The 15,641-nt window shown below is 39.8% G+C and overlaps 1 protein-coding gene across 2 annotated transcripts in view; it reads right to left on the bottom strand.

Moving 5' to 3' along the window:
* LOC105476851 (BRCA1 interacting DNA helicase 1) overlaps nucleotides 1-12,879 on the bottom strand; it is a 176,769-nt gene extending 163,890 nt beyond the window's left edge. The window contains exons 1-4 of one of the 2 annotated variants that reach the window (XM_011733115.3): nucleotides 12,643-12,879; nucleotides 10,819-10,941; nucleotides 8,551-8,662; nucleotides 5,534-5,707 (exon numbers count right to left, since the gene is read on the bottom strand). In XM_011733115.3, coding sequence (XP_011731417.2) covers nucleotides 5,534-5,707; nucleotides 8,551-8,662; nucleotides 10,819-10,911 — 379 coding nt within the window. In that variant the 5' untranslated portion in view covers nucleotides 10,912-10,941; nucleotides 12,643-12,879. The remainder of the gene's footprint in view (nucleotides 1-5,533; nucleotides 5,708-8,550; nucleotides 8,663-10,818; nucleotides 10,942-12,642) is intronic. The other variant, XM_011733116.3, reaches the window with a different exon arrangement.
* Nucleotides 12,880-15,641: the final 2,762 nt, after the last annotated feature.

Below are 15,641 nucleotides of genomic sequence, written 5' to 3' on the forward strand. Positions count from 1 at the left end.
GTAACCCCAATTCATAAAAATAAAAATCATATTATCATCACACACAAAAAGGCTTATCTTCCTGGTCTTTATAGCAAGGGAGTTTGGAGGAAGTTCATCAAAGGGGTAAAATCTTTAAGATACAAAGTTAAAAAGAAAGAAGATATCTCCCGGTTATGTTTTTTAAAATCTTCAAGAAACCTAAGAAATGCCCAATAGAAAAATGGAGGCTGGGCACGGTGGCTCACGCCTGTAATCCAAGCACTTTGGGAGGCTGAGGCGAATGATCATTTGAGGTCAGGAGTTTGAGATCAGCCTGGCCAACATGGTGAAACCCCATTTCTACTAAAAATACAAAAATTAGCTGGGCATGGTGGCAGGTGCCTGTAATCCCAGCTACTCAGGAGGCTGAGGCAGGAGAATTGCCTCAGCCTGGAAGGTGGTGGGTGCAGTGAGCTGAGATCGCACCACCGCACTCCAGCCTGAGCGACAGGGTGAGACTCCACCTCAAATAAAAAAGAAAAGAAAAATTGCAAACAACTTGATTAGGCAATTCACTAAAGAGGGTGTCCAAACGACCAATAAACATATGAAGTCACCAGAGACCCCAGAGAAATACTAACTAAAACCCAATGAGAATACCACACATACACAAGAATGACTAACATTTTTTTTTAAACTATAAATATCAAGTACTAACAAAAATGGTGAATAACTTTCATATACTGCTGCAGGGGTTGGAGGGATCTGACCAGGGACGCATAAATTGGTTCAACCGCTTTAGAAAATGTTGTCAGTATCTACTATAGATATGTATATACTATGTATACATACGTAAACATATGTATATACTATGACCAGGAATGTGTCTATAGACAATACTTACCTATTTGCACCCCTTTGAACAAGAATGTTCATAACAGCACTATTAAACAATACTGAAAACAACCCAATGCCTAACAACTGTAGAACAGATTAATAAACTGTGGTATATTCATACAAGGAAATAATACACAAAAACAAGAAGTACTATTATATGCAACAGCATGAATGAATCTTACACAAATAAAATATTAAGCAAAAGACAGACACAAGAGTACATATATAATTCTATTTCTTTTTTTTTTTGACATGGAGTTTCACTCTATTTCTATAAAAGGGCAAAACTCATCAATGGTCACAGGAGGACAAGAATTACCTATGGAAAGAAGAGACAGTGACTGAAAAAAGATGAAAAGGGCCTCTGGGGTGTTGATAATGCCTTTTTTTAAAAATCTATGTAGTAGTTATGACAGTGAAAATCCATCAAGCTATATGCTTAGGATTTGCATTTTTCTATATTTAGGTTACAGATTAAAGGATTTACTTACACATATAAAGAGAGTACCAGAATACAACCTTGATTTTTCCCATTTAGACTATTCTAAATAACACTGACTCACAGTAATGTCAAAATCAAGTTGTGTACATATGGATAACTCATTTTTGATGAAGACGCAAAGGCAATGTGGTGGATAAAGGATAGCCTTTTCAACATATGATGCTGAACAACTGGATATCCACATGCAAAAAAATGAATTTGAATCCATACCTTGCACCATATACACACATTAACTCAAAATGGATCTTAGACCTAAATGTAAAACCTAAAATTTTATCTGATCAAAGGCTTGTATTCAAAATGTTTAAAGAAGTTTAAATAAGAAAACTATGGCCGGGCCCGGTGGCTCACGCCTGTAATCCCAGCACTCTGGGAGGCCGAGGTGGGCGGATCACGAGGTCAGGAGATCGAGACCATCCTGGCTAACACAGTGAAACCCTGTCTCTATTTAAAAATACAAAAAAGTAGCTGGGCGTGGTGGCGGGCGCCTGTAGTCCCAGCTAATCGGGAGGCTGAGGCAGGAGAACGGCGTGAACCCAGGAGGCGGAGCTTGCAGTGAGCCGAGATCGCGCCACCGCACTCCAGCCTAGGCGACAGAGTGAGACTCCGTCTCAAAAAAAAAAAAAAAAAAAAGAAAACTAATAAAAAATAGGCAATTATTTGAACAGACATATCATCAAACAAGATACACAGATAGCTAATAAGAACATGAAAATATGTGAAATAAAAATTAAAACCACAATAAGATACCACTCCATGCCTAATAGAGTAGCTAATATTAAGGCCAGGTGTGATGGCTCATGCTTATAATCCCAGTACTTTGGGCGGCTGAAGAAGGCGGATCACTTGAGCACAGGAGTTCAAGACAAGCCTGGGGAACATGGTAAAACCAACAAAAACTACCAAAATTAGCCAGGTGTGGTGATGCATGCCCGTAGTGCCAGCTACTCGGGAGTGTGAAGTGTGAGGATCACTTGACCCTGGGAGGCTGGGGTTGCAATGAGCCATATGAGCCAAGATCACAGTACTGTACCCAGCCTGGGCAACAGTGAAACTCTATCTCCAAAAAAAAAAAAAAAAAAAGAATGGCTAATATTAAAAGGACTGACCATACCAAGTGTACACAAGGATGTGAAGAAATTGGAACTCTCATAACTGCTGATGGGAATGTAAAATGGTATGACCACTTCATGAAACAGTTTAGAAATTTCTTAAAAAGTTGGCCAGGCATGGTGGCTCATGCCTGTAATCCCAACACTTTGTGAGGCCCAGATGGGTGGATCACTTGAGGTCAGGAGTTTGAGATCAGCCTGACCAACATGGTGAAACCCTATCTCTACTAAAAATACAAAAATTAGACAGGTGTGGTGGCACATTCCTGTAATCCCAGCTACTCGGGAGGCTGAGGCAGGAGAATCACTTGAACCCGAGAGGCAGAAGTTGCAGTGAGCTGAGATCGCGCGCCACTGCTCTCCAGCCTGGGCAAGAGTGACCCCATCTCAAAAAAAAAAAAAAAAAAAAAAGGTTAAACATACACACCTACGAAGCAATCTGGTCATTCTGCTCCTAGTATTCAACCAAGAGAAATGAAAACATACATCCATACAAAGATGTAGACACAAATGTTCATAGTATCTGTCTTTGTAATAGCCCAGAACTAGCAATCACCCAAATGTATGTAAACAGCTAATTAGATAACCAATTTGTGGTATATCCATGCACTCTTAATCAGAAACAAAAAAAACAATTAATATATTAATATATGCAACAACATGGAGGAATCTCAAAATAATTGTCATAAGTGAAAGAAGCCAGACGAAATAAGTATACATCCTGTGTGAATCCATTTATATAAACTATAGAAAATGCAAACTAATCTATAGTAACAAAAAGCAGATAGGTGGTTGGATAGGGAGGTTAGTCACAGAGGGGTGGGAAGGAGGGATAACAAAGGTCCTGAGAAAACTTTTGGGGAAAGTGAGCATGTTTAAAAAACTCTGGAGAAAGTGAATACAGGGTTGGTGCGTATGTTCACTATCTTGATTCTGGTGAAAGTTTCATGGAGGTACATATGTCAAAATGTATCAAAGTGTACCATTTAGGCTGGGCCTGGTGGCTCACACCTATAATCCCAGCACTTTGGGAGGCTGAGGCAGGTGGGTCACTTGAGGTCAGGAGTTCGAGACCAGCCTGGCCAACATGATAAAACCCTGTCCCTACTAAAAATACAAAAAATTAGCTGGGTGTGGTGGCAGGCGCCTGTAATCCCAATTACTTGAGAGGCTGAGACAGGAGAATTGCTCGAACCCAGGAAGTGAAGGTTGCAGTGAGCCAAGGTCACACCACTGCGCTCCAGCCTGGGCAACACAGCAAGATTCTGTCTCAAAAAAAGAAAAAAGTGTACCATTTAAATATATGCAATTTGTTATGTCAAGTAAACCTCAATAAAGTTGTTTTTAAAATGTTGTATATAAATATTATACACGAGAATTCCTATAATTAGCTGAAAATTAATCCCCGTCATTCCTAACAACAAATATTTATCTAGCACCTACCATATGCCAGGCACCCTGCTAGAGTTCTAGGGATACAATGGTAAGCAAATTGACAATATTCCAAACCTCATGAAGTATACAGTCTGCTAAGGAAGCAGAGATTAATAAAAGATTTAGATAGACACATATAATACAAACTGTAACAAGTGCTATAAAGGAAAGGTACACAATGAGAAGACAGACTATAATAGGGAAATCAAATCTACTCTGACAGAAAAATCAGTGATGGATACCCCAAGAAAGTCACATGTAAACTGAGGAAGAAAAGGATAAGTTGAAGTTGGAACTTTGCTCAGAAAAGACAGTAATAGAAGCAAAGGCTCTGAGGAAAGAGAAAGCATAAATCTTTGAAGGAAAGGAAAGAAATCCAAAAGGCCAAAATCAAAACAATGCAGACAACACTATTGGTCACCTATTTAACAAGTATTCCACTCCTCTTTCCTCCTTCCCACCGGAAGTTTAATTATCTACCATCCTTTGTATGGTTATGTGCTTTAGAGGAAGGTGACTCCATCCTTGATTTTAGGAAATGGATACTGTTTGTTTTGACTTAAGTCAATCATGGCAACCTGTGTCTCCCTGCCAGTGACTAGTAAAGAAATAGCATGAGTAAAAGCAGAAAAAAAGGGTTATTGGATGCTGTAAACAAGAAATGGTAGTTTGGACTATGGAGGTACCAATGGATACAGAGATGTGCATGAAGAAATAAGAAAGGGCAAAGTTTCCAGGATGTTCCCTAGGTTTCTTAGGTAAATAATAGTCTATCCTTTCTATATAGTCAAAAGCAGGAGAAATATTTTTTAAATGTATTATTAATAATTTTATGTTACTCTTAATATATTTCTCTAAAATTAGTAAAAATTATTTAAAGGTCACACATAAACATACCTGATTCTCATGTAGGATACTGGTCTCAGAATGCCAGGCAAACTTGTCAAGAATGGATCAATGAGGCTAATTAGATTTTGTCTTAGGATACAAACATTGTTTTATAGAATTCTAACATACAATTAACAATACTGGCTACGGCCGGGCGCGGTGGCTCACGTCTGTAATCCCAGCACTTTGGGAGGCCGAGGCGGGTGGATCACGAGGTCAGGAGTTCGAGACCATCCTGGCTAACATGGTGAAACCCCGTCTCTACTAAAATTACAAAAAAAATTAGCCGGGCGTGGTGGCGTGCGCCTGTAGTCCCAGCTACTTGGGAAGCTGAGGCACGAGAATGGCGTGAACCCGGGAGGCGGAGCGGAGCTTGCAGTGAGCTGAGATTGTGCCACTGCACTCCAGCCTGGGCGACAGAGCGAGACTCCGTCTCAAAAAAAAAAAAAAAAAAAAAGGCTACAAATAACATCAATTTTGGAAAATCATTTATTTTGCATTGCCTTCATTAAAAAATTATTTAGGCCAACAAAATGTCTCAATAAATTAAAAGTCAAACCAAGAATTTAAAAACATCTAAGGATTTTTGACCACTCTGTGTTATTTTAAAATAATTCCAGAGAAACTAGAGATATATAATCAGTTATGCTAACCAAACTTATATAAATTAGGGCTTATGACAGTAATAATTAAGAATCTTATTACAGATATCAACTGACCCAGACAAAATATAAATTACCTTGACAAGTTAATGAAGTGCTTTTTCTTTCAGAAGGTGGTGTGCTTGGATAGTTGAAATGACGTGAAGTTCCTTGATTCATGTCATTGTTTGTAAAATCCTTTGAATGGCATGTACAACCACATGACAATGGTACTTCAGTTTTCCCACTTATGCCCTCATCTGCTGGCTTCTCTAAAAATGAAAGAACCTCTATTTATAATATATCTAATTAAATAAACATTAATCATTATCTGCAGCTAGGGTAAGTAACCAGCCCAGTTCACCCAGGATTGGGAGATTTTCTAAGATACAAGATTTTTAGGGCTGACACCAGGAAGGTACGTGGCAAACCTGGACAAGCTGGTCACTTTATCTGCAGCATCAAATTAGGACAAGAGAGAAATATGCCAAAAACGTTTGGTTGGACACACTGGCTCATGCCTGTTATGCTAGCACTTTGGGAGGCTGAGGCAGGCACATCAGTTGAGGTCAGGAGTTCAAGACAAGTCTGGTCAGTATGGTAAAACCCTGTCTCTACTAAAAATACAAAAATTAGCCAGGCACCGTGGTGCACGCCTGTAATACCAGCTACTCAGGAGGCTGAGGCAGGAGAATCGCTTGAACCCAGGAGGCAGAGGTAGCAATGAGCTGAGATTGCGCCACTGCACTCCGGCATAGGCAACAGAGCGAGACTCTGCTTCAAAAAGAAAAACAAAAACATTTATAGGGAAATTATCACCAATTTATGTAATCTGTACAAATCTAATAATCTAAGATTAATAATGTAATAAAAGTACAACTACTCAAGTATTCATTAAGATTCATCTAAAATTCAAGAATGGATTGAAACAAGGACCTAAAGTATATTCTTAATTTTCCCTAAATGAAGAATTTGAAAGTTCAATATATGAAATAATAATCTAACACATAAGGATTAAATCATTCCCCACATTATACTTCTATTTCAAATACAAAATTTTTTTTTTTTTTTTTTTTTGAGATGGAGTCTCGCTCTGTCACCCAGGCTGGAATGCAGTGGTGCAATCTGGGCTCACTGCAAGCTCCACCTCCCGGGTTCACGCCATTCTCCTGCCTCAGCCTCCCCAGCAGCTGGGACTACAGGAACACACCGCCACGCCCGGCTAATTTTTGTATTTTTAGTAGAGACGGGGTTTCACCTGTTAGCCCGAATGGTCTCAATCTCCTGACCTTGTGATCCGCCCACCTCGGCCTCCCAAAGTGCTGGGATTACAGGCGTGAGCCACTGCGTCCAGCCAGAAACATGTTTTTTGATGTATTAATTCTGATACTTGCATCAAAATACATTTTAAGGTCAATATTCAAATCAATAAAATAGGTAACTTTAGTGCCTAAATATAATACCAAATTGTAGTAAGTTTACATTGTGTGCCTACCTTGTATCCAAATGTACAATTCATATACCCCCAAAAAAGCTAAATAATTTATTTTTTAAAATAATTAGTGTTGACATTGTTTTCCCATTTGTACCACATAAATATTTCTAATTCTATTTTCCAGACATCTGCCATTAAGACCTGATGTTAGTACTGATAAACTCATTTTTTCCAAAATTAGCATCAGTAAGAATCAAAATGAACAACAAAAAGCTTATGAAATATTTACTTTTTTTTTTTGAAACAGTTTCGCTCCTGTTGCCCAGGCTGAAGTGCAACGGCGCAATCTTGGCTCACTGCGACCTCCACCTCCTGGGTTCAAGCAATTCTCCTGCCTCAGCCTCTCGAGTAGCTGGGATTACAGGCACACACCACCTCGTACAGCTAATTTTGTATTTTTAGTAGAGACGGGGTTTCTCCACGTTGGTCAGGCTGGTCTCAAACGCCAAACCTCAGGTGATCCACCCGCCTTGGCCTCCCAAAGTGCTGGGATTACAGGGGTGAGCCACTGTGCCTGGCCTTAATATATTTTTATTAGTAACAAACATTTCATTTAAAAATGTATATATATACACCTATATACACATACATACATATATACACATACCATGTTTAACCTCAAATTCTCCTAATACTTTAGGTTAAAGCCATCTAATGTAACTAAAATGTATCCAATATTATATTTCTGATTCACTATGTAGTTTATATAGTCTTTCATAAAAGTAAATATTAATAGGCATTTGTTAGCAAACAAAGTAAAAATAGCTTGGCCTGGTGGCTCATGCTTGTAATCCCAACTACTTAAGAGGCTGAAGTAGGAGAATCATTTGAGCCCAGGAGTTTGAGTTTACAGTGAGCTATGATCACATCACTATGCTCCATCCTGGGTGACTCCACTCAAAAAAAAAAAAAAAAAAAAAAAAAGGAAAAGTAGTGGGAAGTAATATAGATTCATACAAACAATATTATACTAAAGTTCTGTTTATCTGGCATTTAAACAAGTAGAAAAATCAACTAGAATGCATTATTTTTTATATATCCCATGTGCTAATGTTATGAGAAAGGAACAGATAAGCAAATATATTAAAGGATATCCCCCCTAAAAAAAAGCAATTAGTATGTGTTATAGCATCCTGACAGCCCATCTCTTGCATCTTTTACATACAAATTATCATCTAATTATTTTCATAATGATAACTCTAAGCATCCAAAACTTTGTTTGTTTTTTGAGACAGGGTCTTATTCTGTCACCCAGGCTGAAGTGCACAATCACAGCTCTCTGCAACCTCGGCCTCCTGGGCTCAAGCGATCCTACCACCTCAGTCTACCAAAAATTGATTGTCATTTTTTGTAGAGATGGGGTCTCACTATGTTGCTCAGGCTGCCAAAAGTCTTTATGTACTTTTCAACTCATCAAAAGAAATTATGTTCAATACTATTTTAGCATTAATTAAACATATTGAAACTCTTTTGGAAGATATATAACTTATTTTAAAGAAACATCATTAAATGAGTATTTAAGTTAGGGACAGCATGGCTGAACCAGTCTGGATAAACAATACTGTATTATATTTTTTCAGGTCCCAGTGAGCAACTTGAAGATATCAAGCAACTACTTACCACTAAGAGATTGTTGCCATGCTAAAGCAGAACAAAGTAAGGCTAAGCTTTTTCCACTTCCTGTGGGACTCTCCAACAAACAATGTTGCTTACTGTTTAATCCTCTGAGAATCTATGAACACAGGAACCAATGAAAAAGATTAATAAACATTTTAACTTTATAAAGGTCTCTCTCCATCTGAAGTATAAAGAACAGCAAGAAGAAGTGAGATTGCACTCCAGGGAACACAACGATAGCAGAAGGAACTCGTATTCAGTTAAATCCAAACTGTATTCCTTTACACCTTTCCCTAAGATTATCTTGGACTTACCAAAATATCAAGCACAAGAGAAGAAATGAAAAGAGCAATCTGTGCCAGAATTATGCAAGCACCAATGATTTCTGTAAAACCAGAATACATTACTACCTATCAATATCTTTGATGAAAACTCAATGAAGGATACTGCTAGTGAGAGTACAAATCGTTGCAACTACTTGGTAGAGAAATAAACAATTTCTTATAAAGTGAAGATGCCCAACTCCAGCAAGTTCAGTTCTATGTGTACACCCAAAACCTTTCCCACATGAACACAAGGAAATGCGTCAGAAAGTTCACAGCAGCAGCCAGGCACGGTGGCTCATGCTTGTAATCCCAGCACTTTGGGAGGCCAAGGCAGGTGGATCATTTGAGGTCAGGAGTTCGAGACCAGCCTGGCCAACATGGTGAAAACCTGTCTCTACTAAAAATACAAAAATTAGGCCGGGCGCGGTGGCTCACGCCTGTAATCCCAGCACTTTGGGAGGCCGAGGCGGGCGAATCACAAGGTCAGGAGATCGAGACCACGGTGAAACTCTGTCTCTACTAAAAATACAAAAAATGAGCCGGGCGAGGTGGCGGGCGCCTGTAGTCCCAGCTACTCGGGAGGCTGGGGCAGGAGAATGGCGTGAACCCGGGAGGCGGAGCTTGCAGTGAGCCAGGATCGCACCACTGCACTCCAGCTTGGGCGACAGAGCAAGACTCCGTCTCAAAAAAAAAAAAAAAAAAAAAAAAAAATTAGCTGGGCGTGGTGGCGCATCCCTGTAATCCCAGCTACTCGGGAGGCTGAGGCAGGAGAATAGCTTGAGCCTGGGAGGCAGGGGTTGCAGTGAGCTAAGATGGCACTACTGCACTCCAATCTGGGCGAGAGTGAGACCCTGTCTCAAAAAAAAAAAAAAAAAGAAAAAAGAAAGTTCACAGCAGCATTGCTTATAATTGCAAAAGAACGTAAACAACCTAAATGTCCACCAATAAGAAAATGGACAGATAAATTCTGGTATATTCATCCAATGGAATTTATACAGCAATTAAAATTGATTAAGAATCAACAGGGCTATATATTAAAATTAATGCTAAGTTAAAAAACTCAAGTTCTGCAGAAAGATAAGGTACAGTATCACATCAATGCACAAAGTTTAAAATATGTAAAATAATATTCTATATTATTTATGGATACATATATATGTAATAAAAGTATAAAAACATGGCTAGGAAAGGAAAAGAACAAATTCAGGATACTAATAATCTTGCTACCAGATATGAAGTACATATGGCAAAATAGATTTAACACAACTGGAAAGCTGGTTTACTCAATTATATTAATTTTCTACATGATCCAAACAAAACAATGGTGAGAAAAATAGTATTCTGTGTAAAAGATAGTAAATACTCTGTAGAAAGCAGTTTTTCACTAAAAGTATAGAAATTCCAAATGAGCTGAGAACATTTTTCAGCATGTTCTTCTTTGCCTTAATCATGGATATATACAGTTTAGCAGCAATCAGTGGTTTCCTAGAGGTTACATGTTCTTCCAATGGAACCCAGAAAATATTCTCCATTGGCGGGGCGTGGTGGCTCACGCCTGTAATCCCAGCACTTTGGGAGGCCGAGGCGGGTAGATCACCTGAGGTCGGGAGTTCAAGACCAGCCTGACCAACATGGAGAAACCCCGTCTCTACTAAAAATACAAAATTAGCCAGGCATGGTGGCACATGCCTGTAATCCCAGCTACTCAGGAGGCTGAGGCAGGAGAATTGCTTGAACCCGGGAAGCGGAGGTTGCGGTGAGCGGAGATCGCACCATTGCACTCCAGCCTGGGCAAAAACAGCGAAACTCCGTCTCAAAAAAAAAAAAAAAAAAGAAAAATATTCTTCATTTACTGAGAATATGAATGCAGTCACATACTCAATGTACTTTATGGGTCCTAAGTATCTATATCTTAATAAAAACTTAACTGCTGAAAAATACTTACAGAATTCATCATAGCAAGCTGTGATGGGTAAGCTTTATAAGGAAAGTAAATCTTCACCCCACCGATTGTATATTCAGACCACATCGAAGACATAGTGCTTTCCTGTTTATTTCAGATTCCCAACTGCAATAGAAATGAAAATGGCAAATGTTGAGACACGCCTTTCAAAGAAAACCAGAGAACCAAAACTGAGAGAGAAATCTGGAAATAAAAACTGGAATTAATAAAAGTAGAAACAAAACACATGGAAACAAAAGAATTTCCTAGTCTTATAAATCACAGTGGTCAAGAGCATGTCTTAGAGTCTAACAAATCTGGATTTGTATCCCTCGCTCTGCCAGGTATTAGTTGTGTGACTTTGGGAAAGTTAGTTACCTTCTCTAAGCCACAGTGACTGCATGTACCCCATAGGATTGTGGTAATGATTAAGTGAAATAATGTGCAAATATGATACAGTACATACCAGATTAAACATGAGCTCTTGAAACAGTTAGATCAGATGTAATCAACCTACAGAAACAAGTTCCTGAGGTCTCTCTCTCTACAACTCCACAGCACCACTCTTTCTCCTGTTCTTCCCCTTTGTGTTACCCCTTTCTGCAGTCCTCCAGTTAGAAGAAAAAAGCTGTGGACCAGAAGTCAGGAAGCATAGGTTCTATACCAGGTTTTGACAGGGACTCAGGTATGTCATCTTTGACATATCTTTTTACTTCTCTAGTCTAAGATCCTTACCTGTGATAACCCCTAATTTAACTTAAAGGCTGTTGTAAGAAAGAGAATGCCTTGGCACATAGTAGGCACTCAAAAATTTTATTTAAAGGTCAGTAGAGTATTATAGAAAGAGGATGGGCTTTGGAGTAAGGCAGTCCTAAGTTTGAATTCCACTGTGTGAATCACTTCTCAGAGCTTTTTTCTCCATATATGGAATTGAAGTAATACTACTTACCTGACAGGGTTTTTATGAAAATTAGCCAGGGCAGAATATACCTAACCCAGGATCTGACACAGATGAGGTGATCACTTTAATCCTCACCTCTTCTAAACCACTTCTCTTAACCTAGGATCCACGGATGTAATTCAGAGACAATGACCTCTTGAAATTGCAGGCATAAGTTTCTGTACATGATTGCATTTTTCTGAAGAAAAAGCCCATAGATTTCTCTTCCCCTAAATATATCTCAAGGAAATCAAAATAGCGGGGGAAATTACATGCATTGTTATTAAATAAGGAATTATCTGCAGTCGTGGGAAAAAATTGTAAATTCAATCTGGGGACGAAGAGATAGTTAAAATAGCAATTCAATAGATGATGAAGCCAATAATAACATTCACCACCGCTTGTGTGTTCCAAAAGAAGTGAAGAACCATTCATTATTCTAGGGTATTTTCCAGCTCTAACATTTTGCGATCCTATCTGTAAAGCTCTGAGAAGGACGTGTGGTGGAATCTAACCTCTTAATATGACTCAACAACTCAACGCTGGCCTAGTTACTCAGATAAAATCTAGAAATCAGCCCGCCCTGTACCCCGGCTGTGGCAACAATAGTGTCAAAATGGGGTAGCCTCCCCCAAATACTGCATAAAGGATAAACACACTCCTCTGCCTCCCGCCAAGAAGCAACGCAACGCCCCGGGCTAAGAACAGGCCTGCGCTCAAAGGAGGTAAGGATAGGCTGGCTCCCTCCTCAGGTTTTCTGCCCTGTATCTCCCTCCGCCCCCAGCCAGTAGAGATCCCCGAGGCCCTGATGATCCAGTCACCACCGATGGGCCCGCAGGCGGTACAGAAGTACTCAAGCCCTTCCCGTTGACTTCCCTCCGACTTGCCTGTCTGGAGGGAAACCGAAGCAACGCTCTGAGCTCTGATTCACTGAAGAAAAGGAAACTGATTTCTGAGAGCAAATAAAGCCGAGCCCTGGAAGAGAAGGAAGGGCACGCGCCCTTCCTACTCCCTCTTCCTGGCGGGGCTGCTACTTCCCCGGCCTGGAGTGCAAGATTGCGGCCGCCGTACCTTTCCTCGACCCCAGCACTCACCAGACCCCTCAACCACACAGCCCGAGACGAATTCCCGCCTCCCGCCCCCTCGACTCCCAGCGCCCAATAGCCCAGCGAGCTCGACCAATCACCCGCCAAGGCCAGGAATCAACCAATCCCGGCGCGAGGTGAGGGGGCGAGAACTTCAGCATCCAATGAAAGTCTCCGAAAAAAAAAACCAAAAAAACACAGGCTCCAGGTACGCGGCGGCAAAGGAAGGCTAGGGCTACTCCAGCAAATCCCTAGTGTTTGTTTGAAGGAGAGAGCGCGTCTTCTCGGTTTGACTTTTGAAACTGGCGATAGAGCCTATGCAGCAAATTTCTTAGAAACTGGAAGTCTCATTCTCCAGGTCCGTAGACCAGAAGAAAGGAAACATATTTAAGCTTTGCTAAGTTCTTTTAACACTCATCAGTGCCACTCAGTTTAAATTACCCAGCTTTGCAGTAGCCAGGATAGCGAAGACTGAGGCGGGAATTGCCAGGCTGCTGAGCCAAACTTAAGTAAGAAGGCTCTGTGACATCGGGCTACAATCTATCATAATATTCAAGGCTTTCCCGGATACTAAAATAAGCCAGAGACAAGCTCTCAGGGTCTCCAGCATCAGATCACTTCTACCTCCATTAAGGTTTTTCCGCCTTCCATCCCTCCAAGACCAGTTTATTATTTGCCAATAGTACTTGAATTTACTCAAAGAAAAGGAGGTTCATCACGATCTTGCCAAATCATGTTTTTTTTTTAAAATCTGTATAACCTAAACTTGGCTCAAATAATAATGTCCCCAAAAGGCAAAACCTGATACTGTTTCTCAAATTCAAGTAACTAGTTTGCGGAAGGAGTTTGCTGGGAAGAAACAGCAGGAGGGGGCTAATTGATTTGTTTGCCTCACTGTCAATTGTGATATATCTTACCAAAAATGACAAAACTTGTAGTCGTAAAAATAAACTCTACCCTTTGACCTAGTAATCTGAGCTCCAGATATTTATCCTAAAGACGTAATCTAAACGAAAGAAAATGTGATACTTCAATTGACAATAATACCTATTGGTAATACTGAAAAAAATTATGAACTTCCCCGTCTAGTAATATGGAGGTGGTTATGATAGATGAATTCAGTACATTATGAAGCCAATAAAATTATAAAAATTAAACTTGCAAGAAAAAAATCCCATATAAGGTTAAGTGAAAAAAGGCAAAGCAAACCCCAAACTGGGTGTTAGGGATTCAGTAATGTGAAAATATATATGGATGAGCAAAGATGGAGTAATTTACTGTTAAGACAGTGAAAGGAAGGATAATGTTTAAAAATAAATCGTTAAAAATACCTTCAAATTGTTATTTCTCTTTTATAATTTTTAAAACATCAACTCTTGGCCGGGCGCAGTGACTCACGCCTGTAATCCCAGCACTTTGGGAGGCCGAGACGGGCGGATCACGAGGTCTGGAGACCAAGACCATCCTGGCTAACACGGTGAAACCCCGTCTCTACCAAAAATACAAAAAGTTAACTGAGGGTGGTGGCGGGTGCCTGTACTCCCAGGTACTCGGGAGGCTGAGGCAGGAGAATGGCGTGAACCCGGGAGGCGGAGCTTGCAGTGAGCTGAGATGGAGATCGCGCCACTGCACCCCAGCCTGGGCCAGCGAGACTCCGCCTCAAAAAAAAAAAAAAAAGAAAATATCAACTCTTTTGAGTAACTGCTCTGGTATAACTACTCTCATTTTCCTCTCCTAAATTATAAGGGTTTCAATTGGCTCTCACCTTGCATTGCCGTTTAATGTATGTGGCATAACGGAAAGGGATACACGTAGGCACTGGAGCCAAACAGACCTAGAATACAGTCCCTTGAACTGTTCCCTTCAGGTTAACTCTAGTGGAATGAAACACAAAAACTACAGGTTCGTTTGATAAAGAATATGAATGTTTATAAACCAATATTCAAAATAGCTGCACACATCTGTTTTCACTTGAATAAAAAAACACATTGTGACAAACTTTATAACCTTAACTTAAAATACATGAATTTTAACATTTACTAATATATTTACACATTTTATTTACATCATCAACAAATCTGATGATTAACAGCATATGTGATTATTTTAACACAGCAGGTTATGACCAGTCTTTGAAAATTGATCCAGGAATGTGCACTGCATTTAGTTAGAAAACACACTTTAACTTTTTCTGAACTCCTAGGGCATATCTATTCACACTAAATATCACAAGGCCTCAGTTTAAAAAAAAAAAAAAAAAGGAGCAGTTGTATTTAATCTTAAGGGACTACAAAACTGCCTTGTTTAAAAATATGAAAATTCTTATGCTATTTTTAAGCATATGCTTTTATTTTTCACATCAAAATTACTTAATTGAACATTAAGCATCTAATAAAAAGTTATAAATAGTCTATCATATGTGATATTATGCACTTCATGATTTGAAACAGCTACAAACTCATTCTCATAGAATGTGAGGTAGGGCCAGTAGTAACCCCATTTTACAAAGGAAGAAAATGAGATGTGACTATTTACTAGTGAAAAGGCTGAAGTTAAATTTCATTTCTCAAAAACTACACCTTCTTATTAGCCTAATTTCTTTTACAAGTGAAGAGGTCTGGCTGGGTGCAGTGGCTCACACCTGTAATCCCAGCCTCCTGCGGCCAGGAGTTCAAGACCAGCCTGGGCAACATGGCAAACCCCCGTCTCTACTAAAAATACAAAAATACAGGTGGCGCATGCCTGCAGTCCCAGCTACTCAGGAGGTTGAGGTGCGAGAATCCCTTGAACCCAGGTGGCAG

Source organism: Macaca nemestrina, chromosome 17 (assembly GCF_043159975.1).
Source record: "Macaca nemestrina isolate mMacNem1 chromosome 17, mMacNem.hap1, whole genome shotgun sequence".
Lineage (NCBI taxonomy): Eukaryota > Metazoa > Chordata > Mammalia > Primates > Cercopithecidae > Macaca > Macaca nemestrina.